The 13,632-nt window shown below is 35.5% G+C and overlaps 1 protein-coding gene across 5 annotated transcripts in view; it reads left to right on the top strand.

The window, feature by feature from the left end:
* Positions 1-13,632, top strand: part of REV3L (REV3 like, DNA directed polymerase zeta catalytic subunit) — a 147,898-nt gene that overhangs the window by 124,885 nt on the left and 9,381 nt on the right. For all 5 annotated transcript variants that reach the window (XR_001819285.2, XM_017509258.2, XM_017509261.2 and 2 more), the window contains 3 exons: positions 3,672-3,787; positions 6,544-6,662; positions 11,789-11,907. Coding sequence is in view for 4 of the 5 variants with exons in the window: in XM_017509258.2 (XP_017364747.1) it covers positions 3,672-3,787; positions 6,544-6,662; positions 11,789-11,907 (354 nt within the window). In the remaining variant the exon portion in view is untranslated. The remainder of the gene's footprint in view (positions 1-3,671; positions 3,788-6,543; positions 6,663-11,788; positions 11,908-13,632) is intronic.

Below are 13,632 nucleotides of genomic sequence, written 5' to 3' on the forward strand. Positions count from 1 at the left end.
ATATATATATATATATATATTAATCCAAGCAACCCTGCAAAAAGATTATTTCATTCTTTCACCCTATTTGTTATGTACCTACTCAGTACAGCCTTTAGAGTCAGCCAGCCCTGTGTTTTTATCTTGAATAAATCGCTAAACTCTCTCAGCTTTGTTTTCCTAATCTGTAAAATGGGTAGATAATACACATAAAACTCTTAAACTCACGTCTGATACATACCAAGTACCTAAATGTTAACTGTGTATAAGGGGCAGTGCTAGGTACTAGGGCAGTGCTAGAATAAAATGTATCTTTATTTTTCCATGTTTAATATTTACTTCCTCAAGTGGCAAACACAAAAAGTAATGTAAAGTTATATTAAACAAATAAAACCAAATCTATAATCTTGTTAAAATCATTTTTCTTTTTCTGTATTTTCTTTGACTATTAACTTTACTTTGCCCAGTCTCCCTAACTTAAATATAAACTATGATTCTTCCCTTTTCCTTTTCCTTTTCCTTACATACTGTTACATTTACATTACATCGTATCCATTTAACCTCAGAATTCCTTCATCTCCCTGCCCCTTGCCTCTAATAGAGTACCCTTATCTCCCATGTGTATACATGGTAGTGAGTTACTTAAAATAGTGTGAAGCAGTTTTTTCTACATAAGCAAATGAAACCATTTTCCTATTTCTTCTGCTTCTGTTTTATCCACAGTTTTGGGTTGTTTTCACCACTAATCCCATCTGCCCAACCTTGTTCTTTCTGTAACTTTTAGAAACCCGATGGAATGAATAAAACCCACTAGAAATTGAAGAAAAGTCATGAAGACCTTGTTATTGTCTCCAAATGTTTTTAGAGAAGAGAAATGGGATCCTTTGGCTTTTGAACTTGAGAACAGATGTTTTTAGCTTTAAAGAGTCTCTTAAGACTAAACAGCCTCCAGGTCAAAGAATAAATACATGTAATACATCTGAAAAATGTGCCTAAAACAACTTTACATTTCTTGTAAAGGGACAAAATCTGTGAAATAAATCTAAGAAGAGAAGTGCAGGGTAACTTTTTTCAGCAGTCCTTCCTGAACTGTAGCAGTTAATAAAAATAGACAGCTTTTTAATTGAGACAAAGTTATTTTCAATACATATATATATATTTTAAAGTAGTATACTTAACCAACTCCATTAGATACCGCAACAGAACAAATAGCTGACCGGAATAATAATTCTTACAATAACAAGATGTTGCATAAATGAGATTCAGATGAAGAAATTAGAAGAACTGTCTTTATAACATTTAAAACAGAAGGGCTGTGTAATCATCTAGCATCTTCTTCATGTTGTAATTGTTTTAACTATGTGATATATAACTATGGGTAACTATGTGATAGGAACTCCAGGAGTCTTTCACATTCTTCTTTTAAGATGAGAGTCAACTGTGGCCACATTGTAATGCCTGTTCTGAGCCACTCTTAGTAGTTAGCAGTCAAGTGTGTGGGTTCTGTTGTGTGTGTATGAGGATTCTTCAAATCTGCAACCCCTGATAATCCTTAGAACCACTTGATACTTCTGCCCCAATTCTCAAATGTAGCCATTCATTACAGTTAGTTTTAAAGGGAGATATACTGGACAAGTAGATAGTCCATCTTTCGACTAAGAAGAGTTTAATGAAAGAGATGAAGTCTGAATCAACAAAGGTTTTGGTTAAGGGTTTGGGTATTATGTTGGAAGACTAAACTCAAAGAGTATTGGGATATCTCTCTTTCCTTGAGTGCCCTGGGATCTGTCTGGACTTCCTTTCTGGCTATTCATGCTGATGCCAAGGCTATTATTGCCTTGCATCAATAGCTGTTCATTAAATTAAGCCATTTTCTCAGAAATGTCAACTCTGTTTGTATAGAGAAAAGCATATAACTAATATGTTTATTACCTTGTTCTCCTAACGAGTTTGAGGGCTGCTCAGCAAGTCTCTGGTATAACTATGGATCATGAACAGATCACCAGCTATTAAAATTTATACTACAAAATGTACTTTAGTAGGGCCTTTAGGGAATAGGAAACTGTAAAAGTACACTGTGGCAGAAGTTTGAACCTAGTTCTTTTGACATCAGCCACTTAAATATTCCAGAATTAAAAATCAGAAAACATTTCTTGTGACATTCCAATTTGTATTGACTAAGTAAAAATGAAAGCCATTCAATACCCACTTTTAGAAGGTAACTATGGAATTATGATAAAATATTAACATTGGTTCTAAAAGCAGATCTAGTGATCTGGTGATGATCCATTGTTATACCAGTCTTGTAGAGTAGCCATAGATAGCTTATATCAGTAAATAATTATAGTCTAATGCTGTAGACATTGGCTGATGCTTAGGGTATTAAATGCTATAAATTGGACAGGCTGCACATCAATTTAGTGTTTTATGAGTAGTTACATAAAACAACGATTTAATTTTTGTGATATTTCACTTGGCCTTTTGGCTTTTATGAAGAACACGATAATGCTACTAATTGATAGAGCTACTTACTGTAGTTTTTGCTGTTAAAACTTATGACTATAATTAGTTCCTTTCTCCCCCACATAATTTTCTGCTCAAAATAATTTTTCATATTTATTTATAGCTAAATATTTCTCTATGGTGGTCACAACATGGAGGTTCTAAGAGAAGCCATAAAGAGGCTCCTTCTGCATTGGATGCAGGTTCAGTTTTGCTAGTGCAGCTCTGACAATGAGGAGCACATTTTTCTTTTAGGTTCTGATGTTTACCTTCCCCACCTTAATCTCTTCATATTTCATTCTTCCATTAAATTGAATCACCGTCCTTTTAAATTTAAAGGGCAAACTTGTCATTACTTATGCCTTACTTTGTGTGAGAACCAAGTCATTACTAAAATTAAGTGAGAAAAGGAAGGCATTTTTATTTTCTTTCTCGCCATTAAAACTGTTTAAGGGCAGTATAGAAGGGTAGAGAAGTGGCAACAGAATGACCTGGGTATCTTTTTCAAAATAGCATACTCACACACATCCTCACGTTTCACCTTACCTTATCCACATTATATTCTCACTTGTACCCTTACTCATACACTTCAATGGTAATGGCCTGCTTCCCACCCTAATTTCCATCAACCTCTTTTCCCACTTGTATCGAACAAATATGCAGTCTAAGTAAAAACGATGCCTACTTTACGAAAGTAGCTTCAAATCACCTATAATCCCAGTGCTTTGGGAGGCTAAGGCAGGCAGATCACTGGAAGTCAGAAGTTTGAGACCAACCTGACCAACATGGTGAAACCTTGTCTCTACTAAGAATACAAAAAATTAGCCAGGCGTGGTTGTGGGCACCTGTATTCCCAGCTACTCAGGAGGCTGAAGCAGGAGAATAGTTTGAAGCCAGGAAGCAGAGGTTGCAGTGAGCTAAGATCGTGCCACCACAATCTAGCCTGGATGACAGAGTGAGACTCCATCTCAAAAAAAAAAATAAATAAGTTGCTTCAAATCAAATACTCCTAACCATCCATCCCTTCTGTATAAAAACTCTTTAGGTACCACTGTATCATCCCTTCTCCATCTGGGAACCATTAGAGAATATAGTTTTTTATTTTCATACTTTCTGTGATGAAGAAACAATTATTCTGGTTAAAGGTTCAAATGTATGGTACCTATTAAACTTTTTCATTCCTTTTTTAGGTATGATCCTGATATTCTACTAGGGTATGAGATTCAGATGCATTCCTGGGGTTACCTCTTACAAAGGGCTGCTGCTTTAAGTGTTGACTTATGTCAGATGATCTCTCGGGTGCCAGGTATATATCATTGTGAATGTTTTGTCATTCAACTATAGAGCAAACTGTAAAGAAAATAAAGACAAAATGTTAAAGAGTACTAATGTTCTAGCTCAATTTTTTAGTATTGCATAAGTTTTAGATATAGCATAACTCCATTGTAGAAAAAATTTAAAAATGTTCTAGTCTCACTGCTATATATACTGTTAGTATAGATGTTGGGTTTTCCTTTCAGTCACTTTTCATAATAGATATGTAGAGGTTTTAAAATAATTATACCATATATTCCATTTCTATTACACTTCCTTCATCTAATGTCTTGCCACACATATTTTTCTGTATTATGAAATAGTCTTCATAATTATTATGAAGCCACATAGCATTACTTTGACTTGTACCATAATTTTATTGTTGGTCTGGTTCTATTTTTTTTTAATCCATTTTGTTGGTGAAGAAGGACGGATGGATTGAGGAACACTAATAATTAATTAATTGTTGATTTTTATTTGAATATCAGGCTAAAAATATTGCCGAAGTTTTGAAGCCCATTCCCCAGAGTTTCATTCTGATTGAAAAAGGGAGTAATAGCCCGGGTACAGTGGCTTACGCCTGTAATCCCAGCACATTGGGAGGCCGAGGCGAGCGGATCATCTGAGGTCAGGAATTTGAGACCAGTCTGGCCAACAGGGTAAAACCCCATCTCTAAAAAAAATAAAAATAAAAGGAGTAATAATATTCACAACAAAATTATTGATAGTTTATAATGTACTTTTTAAAATTATGTTTTCTTTATAAACATAGGATTTTTAATAAATTTGTTTCAAAGGGTTCCCACAAGTCTGACTAAAACAAAGTAGTGTATACTTTGGAAAAAGTTGAAACTGGAAGATTCCATAACAGTAAATATTTTTAGCTTTACAAAAAATTGGAATAAAAAGGTCATATGCAGTGGCTCATGCCTGTAATCCCAACACTTTAGGATTGCTTGAGGCCTGGAGTTCAAAACTAGGCAACAAAGTGAGGCCCCATTTCTACCAAAAAAAAAAAAAAAAAAAATTAGCCAGGTGTGATAGCTTGTGCCTATAGTCCTAGATATTTGGGATACTGAGGTGAGATGATCACTTGAGTCCAAGAGTTCAAGACTGGTGATTGCACCACTGCACCTCAGCTTGGGCAATAGAACAAGACTGTCTTAAAAAAAAAAAGGAAGCAAAGGGCAGAGATGCTTTAAGTTTAGCTTCTCATTGCATGAATTTTTGTGTAGCTTGTGTGTCCTTTGCATGATAGGAATAGTGGTATATCTTTTTTTTTTCAACATCTTTTTTGGGTTTTAAATATTCTTGCCTCAGTTTATTCATCCATAAAATAGGGATAATGGAACTTATTTCTTAGAGTGATTGTGAAGAACTTAAAACAGTACCAGAGTATATGTTATATTGTTTGCTAAATGAAAAACAAACTTTTAAATGTTATCTCTTTAAGATTAAGAGAATCGGGTGGGTGGTTGTACAGGTTGTACATGGTCTTTGGATTCAGATAATCCTACTTTAGAATAATAGTTCTCTTACTGTAAGATCTTGGACAAGATATAACATTGCTGAGTAGAATTTTCTGTCATACAAAAAGAAAATTATACTAACTTCGTAAGTGGTTGTGTTAAAGGAAATAATGTTTGTATTAAAAGAAATAATGGTAAAATTCTTAGAATATAATAAACATTTAATATAGTAAATATTTTTATTCTGGAATCTCTAATCATCAACATTCACATACACTTAGTGTTATATAGGAGAGACACATTTTAATTTATATTCTAGGTAAAAGTCATCTCCTAAGAGACTAGACTCAGAACTCTATTTGCTATGAGTAACTCTTCATCTAGTTCTCCATATGCATTCAAGAGAATTTCATCCTGAATATGAACATGATGTCAACAAATTTTCAGAGAATCGTTTAGTTTAAAAATTGCACCAGTTTTTTTCCAAGAAATGACCGGATTAACTGTGGACCTTTCTCATGCTAAAACCAAAGAAATGTGAGCATTAGGTGTTTATAAAGAGCATCAGGCCGGGCGAGATGCAACTGTAGTCCCAGCTGTTTGAGCAGGTGAGGCAGGAGGATTGCTTGTGGCCAGGAGTTTGAGGTTGCAGTGTGCTATGATTGCATCTGTGGAAGCCACTGCACTCAACCTGCGCAACAAAGTGAGTTGTCTCTTTTTTTAAAAAAAAAGGTAGTGCCAAAAATTACCAAATTTAAAGAAAAAAGGGTTTCTTATTTAAATATAGAAAGAAGGAGTGAGGGAGAAATTTCAGGTATATTTATTAGAGAAAATTTTTTCATACATTGTGAATTCTATTTCATATTTAATATTCTTTTTTTTTTTTTTTTTTTTTTTTGAGACAGAGTCTTGCTCTGTCACCAGGCGCCAGGCTGGAATGCCGTGGCGCAATCTCGGCTCAGTGCAATCTCTACCTCCTATGTTCAAGCAATTCTCCTGCCCCAGCCTCCTGAGTAGCTGGGACTATAGGTGTGCGCCACTACACCCAGCTAATTTTTGTATTTTTTAGTAGAGACAGGTTTTCACCTTATTGGCCAGGATGGTCTCGATCTCTTGACCTCATGATCCGCCTGCCTCGGCCTCCCAAAGTGCTGGGATTACAGGTGTGAGCCACCGCACCCAGCTATATTCTTAATGTTTGTTTTCATTTTCCTTGGCATAATTTTCTTGAAAGTTTGTTTTCTGTGAGCCCTGATACAATCTGTTTTCATTTCTGTAGATGACAAAATTGAGAACAGATTTGCAGCTGAAAGAGATGAGTATGGATCATATACAATGAGTGAGATAAATATTGTTGGCCGAATCACACTAAATCTTTGGAGAATCATGAGAAATGAGGTAGGTGCCTTGTCTAAAATTTTGTTTGGAAATAAGATATTCTGTCAGTATGATTTAATTATTATAGATTATCAGTAAGATTTACTGTGTAGCATATGCATTTGTCAATTATTTTTGTTATACTTAGAGTTAAAATAGTACTTTCTAAAATGCAAAGCTACAGAGGTATTAGTCCTTGATGTTTTAAGTGAATTTTAATTTTTTTCTTCTTTGTGTCTAAGGTAGCAATAGCTAGAAAGGTCTGTAGCTATAATAAAACATTGGGGCCAGGTGCAGTGCTCACCCCTGTAATCTCAGCACTTTGGGAGGCCCAGGCAGGGGCATCCCTTGAGCCCAGGAGTTCTAGACCAGCCTGAACAACATGGCAAGACCCCATCTCTACAAATAATAACTAAAAAAACATAGCTGGATGTGGTAGTACACACCCATGGTCCCAGCTACTTGGGAGGCTGAGGTGGGAGGATCACTTGAGCTCAGGCAGCCAAGATTGTAGTGAGCCATGATCATGCCACTGCACTCAAGCCTGGGCAACAGAGCGAGACCCTGTTTCAAAATAAAATAAAATATTGTGTTGTACATGTTGAATATTGTCTAATTTCACCATTTTTTTCACTTAAATTATTTTTGCACTTAAGGCCAGCTGAATTCAGCGTGGCCTTGTTGATTTGTTATAGTAAGAAAAATTTAGAAATAGGAAGGAGCTTCTCAAAAGAAGTATATTTAAATATTGGGTCAGATTAATAAGATAAAGGGACAGTACTTTGAAATAATTAATAATTATGGCTTTAGGGACTCAGATAAGGATTTTTAGTAGAGTAATTTCAACAAACTATCCCATTAATTTGCATCCACTTAGAAAAATAATTATTTCACAAAAAAAAGTAAGATCATAGGATTTTCCTGGATAATATTTGCCTCCTTGAAGTTATCTGATTTCTCTTATTTGAAATGTAAAAACACCGTACATGGTGGCTTACACTTGTGATCGCAGCTCTTTGGGATGCTGAGAAAGGAGCAGATAGCTTGAGGCCAGGCGTTCCATCAAGACCATCCTGGGAAACATAGGGAGACCCTGTCTCTATTAAAAATAAGATAAACAATTAGGCCGGGCACAGTGGCTCATACCTGTAATCCCAGCACTTTGGGAGGCCAAGGATCACAGGTCACTTGAGCCCAGGAGTTTGAGACTAGCCTGGGCAACACGGCAAAACCCCTGTCTCTACCAAAAACTACAACAAGTTAGCCAGGCATGGCGGCGTGTGCCTGTAGTCCCAGCTACTTGGAAGGCTGAGGTGGAGGGATCACTTGAACCTGAGAGGCAGGGGTTGCAGTGAACTGAGATTATACCACCACATTCCAGTCTGGGCAACAGAGCTAGAACCTATCTCAAAAAAAAGCAAAACAAAAAGATACCTACTGTAAATTGGTTATTCTTAAATTTTGGACTTTGAATAATATCAGCTAAAATGTTTATATTTAAAAGAAAGCACATTCTTCAATTGCTTCTGCTCTTTGAAACTACTTTCTCATTAGACACTTTCTATTGTATACTTATTATTCGTTATTATCTTCTTGGCTCTTTGGATTTATATAAAACATTTGACTTTCTAAGTATGCCCTATGCAATATACAACGTGAATCTGCTTGAGAATAATTTTATCTTGTTGTGTTGTTCTTAAAATAATAGAAGAGTATGAGAGTCCCCAGTGATTTAAAGTAACTTCTAGTGATATGGGATAGGATATGGGAGATACAGAGATTGTGGTGCATTTGGTGTGTATATTTCATTATATATTTTTATTTATTTATTTTATTTTTGAGATGGATTCTCGCTTTGTCACCCAGAGTAGAGTGCAGTGGTGCAGTCTTGGCTCACTGCAACCTCCACCTCCCGGGCTCAAGTGATTCTTCTGCCTCAGCCTGCCAAGTAGCTGGGATTACAGGCCCCCATACCTGGCTAATTTTTGTATTTTTAGTAGAGATGGGGTTTTACCTTGTTGGACAGACTGGACTCTTGACCTCAAGTGATCTGCCTGCCTCAGCCTCCCAAAGTGCTGGGATTATAGGTATGAGCCACAGCCCTGACCTCATTATATATTTTAAACTATAGTCTGATATTGGCTGAGATGAGCACATACATTAAGTGTATAAACAGAAAATTAAATTACTGAATCCTAGTTTCAGAGGTCTTTTTATCCCTGTATATCCAAAAGGCAATAGTAGCAAATTCACTAGTAGCTTAAAATCACAAATTGCAGAATAAATATTTTTTCAAAGTTCAGGGCCTTCTCTAGTCCTCACTGAAAATTGAGGGTCAAATGTCTTCTCTCATTTAGGATGAATGTATAATATCTAGGATCTTTATGTAAATATGGGAAACAACTATAAGAAAGTTATGAGCTGGATAACTTACCTATTTTTTAAAATCTGGAGCTGGGTACAGTAACACACACATATAGTTCCAGCTACACAGGAGGCTCAGGCAGGAGGACTTTTTGAGGCCAGGAATTCGAGGCTGCAGTGCACTGTTTCATTATGCCTGTGAATAGCCACTGTACTCTAGCCTGGGAGATAGGGCAGGACCCCATCTCTTAAAGTAATGATAATAAATTTTGTTTGTTTTTTAATATGTAGGTACTAGATTTCTTTCTCCTACTTTTACTTTGAACATAGAATTCCTGCAGTTTCCTTTGGCCTTTGAATTTGTAGTGACAAACAAAACACCTCTTAAATAGTAATGCTTATTAGATATTTGTTGACTGCTTAAATGACAATAAATGGCTCCTCCCCAGACACTTACACTTAGAGGCCTTCTGGATGTCAACTTAATGTAGGCTTTTCAAGAATTTGCCAAGTGGGTTGGAAACAGACTTGATTCAATTCAACAAATATTTACTGAATGCCATCTCTAGCGCACTGGTTGAGGGGCCTGGGTTTAGATAAAGTAAGAGTATAGCAGGTTCCTTTTGTGACAGACAGGAAGGCAGAATATATGGGTATGAATGTTGGTAGGTAGAGATGTTCCTATTTTACTGAGAAGACGAATCACAAGAGAACTTCCTTGTGATTCATCATCTCAGTAAAATAGGAATTACTGTTCTTAGCTGAAACTGAGAATTATGGAGAGGCTTTGGGGTTTGAAGAGAGATGAGTTTGAAATGGTTATTAGGAGAATTTGAGAGAAAATGTTAACACTGCACCACATTAAGAGCCCATTTGAGATTTGTGTTAGGAAATTAAAGTGATACCCACCAGCTATGTTCAAATTCACAAATGCAAGTTACATTTGACTATACGTAAAGGATTGTGGATTTGCTTTAAAAAAAAGAAGCTGCAGCAGCAGCAGGAGAGGGACAAGGGAATGAAGGGTACATGCAGTGGAATGATTACCATAATTGGCTACGAAATTTAAGCTAAATAAGGAGCAGAGACATCAAAGCATCAAGGGGAGTAAGCTGGAAGCAAAGGAGATGATGGTCAGAGAATGGGATGCATGTGATTTTGGAGGGAATACAGTTATTGGTAATAATAGATCCGGGTATGATTATGGGAGCGGGTAGCTTAGGTAGGATGGAGGACAAAATTATTAGAGAAGAGTTTAAGGAGTCAAGGAGTATCTTTGTTTTCTTCCCACATAATTGTTACACTTACTGCATATAAAATAACAGTAGTCTTTTTCCTTTAAAATTCAAGTAGATATAGTGCCATTCACCTCTGGAATATAGTACTGCAGTGGAGAAATCTAAGGTCCAGCTAATTGTATCTTTGATTATTGCTCCTGTCTCCATATTAGGCTTTCCTTTAGGAACCTAATTATATGTTAACATTCTGTTCTCTGTTTCCCATATCTTCCCTTTTCTCATTTTCATCTTTTCATCCTCTTTATCTGCATGCTGAGACATTTCCATATTCCTGACTTGACTTTTAGTAGAACTATTATGTTATTTACTGCTTTCCATATGGGTTTTCATGCTGTTAATGATTATATAATCCTTCCTCATTTAATCCCATGGACTTTTTCCTTATTCTGTTTCTCTCTACCTTTTTACAACCCATGAGGGGCATCTGTTTATATGTATACACATACAAGTACATACACACACTGTGAAATGTGGTACATTATAGTTCTGTTCTGAAGATTGACAGAAATTGTAGATAAAGTAAGACCAGTTTGAGTGACTGCACTGAGATAAGATTAACATTCAATCCCTATTTTGTACCTCCTGGATCACAGGAGTGGAAAAGAAAGTAATTTAAAATTATAATGTAATATAAAAATGTGAAGTGCTGTTTGAGCTATTTCTCAGAATCTCAAACTGACCTAAGAATGGAGACTGTTAGTTCCTTAATTTCCATTTTGCATTGAAATACCTGCCATTGTCTAGACTGCTTTTGTCTTGCAGATATTTCAGAGAAATCGTCTAGCTGGAAGTACATATTTATTAATTTGGGCCCTTTAACAGGATTCTTTACCCATTAACATAGCTTTCACTTACATATTTTGAAGAGGGGCAGACATTTCTGACATTTTAATCTTTTGGAGTGAAATTGAGTGGCTCTATAATGCCTGTGTAGTGGGGTTTAGTAACTAATGTAATTCTTGTAAGCAGAATGCCTGCCTTTAACTAGATAACTCATCCTCAAATCTGTGGAATTCCATTAATCAGCATGTCATCAAGAACCAAAAAGTAAGTATGGAAAGAACAAAAAATTAATTTTCTTGACAATGCTTCTTTCTGTCAATATATATATTAGCATAGAGTATAAAAAAATGGTAAGAACTAGGATCTCTTAAAATAAGTATTATATGGCCAAGTTGAATCTCATCAGGTCTGTTTTTTCTAAGTAAATAATTTTCCAATTTGTTATGAACATTTCTGTCCAGTTGGCTCAACATAGTTTTGAATTATGATTCAGTTGTACCACAAATCAATTTTACAAGTAGCTTTATTATCTACTATAAAAATTTTAAAGTGATATTGGTATCTTTTAGAACCAAATTTGCTACATAAACATAGCATTATTTTAATCGTGTTTTTCCTTTTTTTTTTTTTTAGGTGGAGTCTTTTTTTTTTTTATTTTTTTTTTTATTTTTTTTTTTTTTTTTTTTTTTTTTTTTTTTTTAGGTGGCTCTAACTAACTACACCTTTGAAAATGTGAGCTTTCATGTGCTTCATCAGCGTTTTCCCCTCTTTACCTTTCGAGTCTTGTCAGATTGGTTTGATAATAAGACGGACCTATACAGGTACTGTTTTATAACTCTGAAGAGGATAATAGAAAGTCTTCATTATTGGGATGTAATATATATGCAATAAAATGCGCATTTAAAGTGTATTGTTCAGACCAGTTGCAATGGCCCATGCCTGTAATCCTACCACATTGGGAGGTCGAGGCAGGTGGATCACCTGAGGTCAGGAGTTCAAGACCAGCCTGGCCAACATGGCGAAACCCCATCTCTACTAAAAAATACAAAAATTGGCCAGGCATGGTGGCGCATGCCTGTAATCACAGCTACTTGGGAGGCTAAGGTACGAGAATCACTTGAACCCAGGAGGCAGAGGTTGCAGTGAGCTAAAATTGCGCCACTGCACTCCAGCCTGGGTGACACAGCAAGACCCCGTCTCAAAAAAAAAAAAAGCAAAAAACAAAGCTGAGGAGAAGTTATACACCCATAAATAAAACTTGATACTTAACACTAGAAACTATATTCAGTGGTTTGTTTATAAGCCCTGGAATCTCTAAATGTATGTTTTACCCCCCTTAACTAGGTATTAACCTAGGATGATAACTGTTTTTGACAAGTGAAATAGAGTACTAGAACTAACATCGTATAGAAGGAACTCAGACTAGACAGATCATTTATGTCAAATGAATTATGTTATATGAAGAGACCATGCACTCTTCTTTGGGTAGTCTTGGAAATATCAGACAGCTTTCTTCTTATATTTAAGCGAATACTTATCAAAAAAGTAAGTCATACTTACTTTTTCAAGGACGTCTTTTGATTTGCATTTGCTTTCTACACTGTTTTAAGGAAATACATACATATTGTAAGTCAACTTAGAATGAGAAGAACTTGCTAGTCAAGGATTTCTTGTATTAAACCTATAAAACACAAAAGTACCCTAATTTTTTTTTAATAAACCCAGATTTTGGTCTCCTGGAAGCCCCTGATATATATGAATGAGTTATATTCCCAATGTTTTATTGTTTAGAGCTTAGAACACATTTTTTCATAAAATAATGTCTTGTGATTAGATTCCCAAGTCAGCCTATAAATTTTTCCTAATCTCTAGTATTACTGATCTAGATAACTCATAATATCAGCATGATTTTATCTGTCATCCAAGGAATAGTTATGAAATATCATTCTAGTTTCTGAGCCAGGAGGTATGTCCTGGGAGCAGAGTTCTGTAGCTGAAGAAGGTAATATAAGAAATTTTCTTTTCTATTTGCTGAGTGTAGAGCCAATCCACAGAAGAACTTCAGAATAAGTGAATTTTGTACTTGGAATTCTCCTGTCTCCTTTTTTGTCACCTTCTCCCCAGATGAACTATCTCGAAAAATATCCATGCCTTCAAGATACTCTTAAGTTCCCATTTCAGCACTACCCAGGCCTATCCTGAGTAGTACCTGCTTTATGTTTCCCTTCCTCCTTTCCATATCAAAACTTGTATTTATGACCCTTAAGTTTGACAGAGCCTTAGGAGGACGGCATAATTCTTTAACAATAATTAAAAAGGCTTACAAAAGTCAACCTTGTCCTTTAACCATAAGTAAAGGCCACAATTACTCATTCTCTTTGCCAGATAGGAACCGAAAGTAGAAACGATGATGACCTTATTTCAGAAGGATGACGTTTTTAAGTTAAAAAGTCTACATACATATTATATATATTATATATATGATATATTAATTATATATATCATATATATCAATTATATGTTATGTATAATTATATTATAATAAT

This window comes from Cebus imitator, unplaced genomic scaffold (genome assembly GCF_001604975.1).
Source record: "Cebus imitator isolate Cc_AM_T3 unplaced genomic scaffold, Cebus_imitator-1.0 Scaffold413, whole genome shotgun sequence".
Taxonomy (NCBI): Eukaryota; Metazoa; Chordata; class Mammalia; order Primates; family Cebidae; genus Cebus; species Cebus imitator.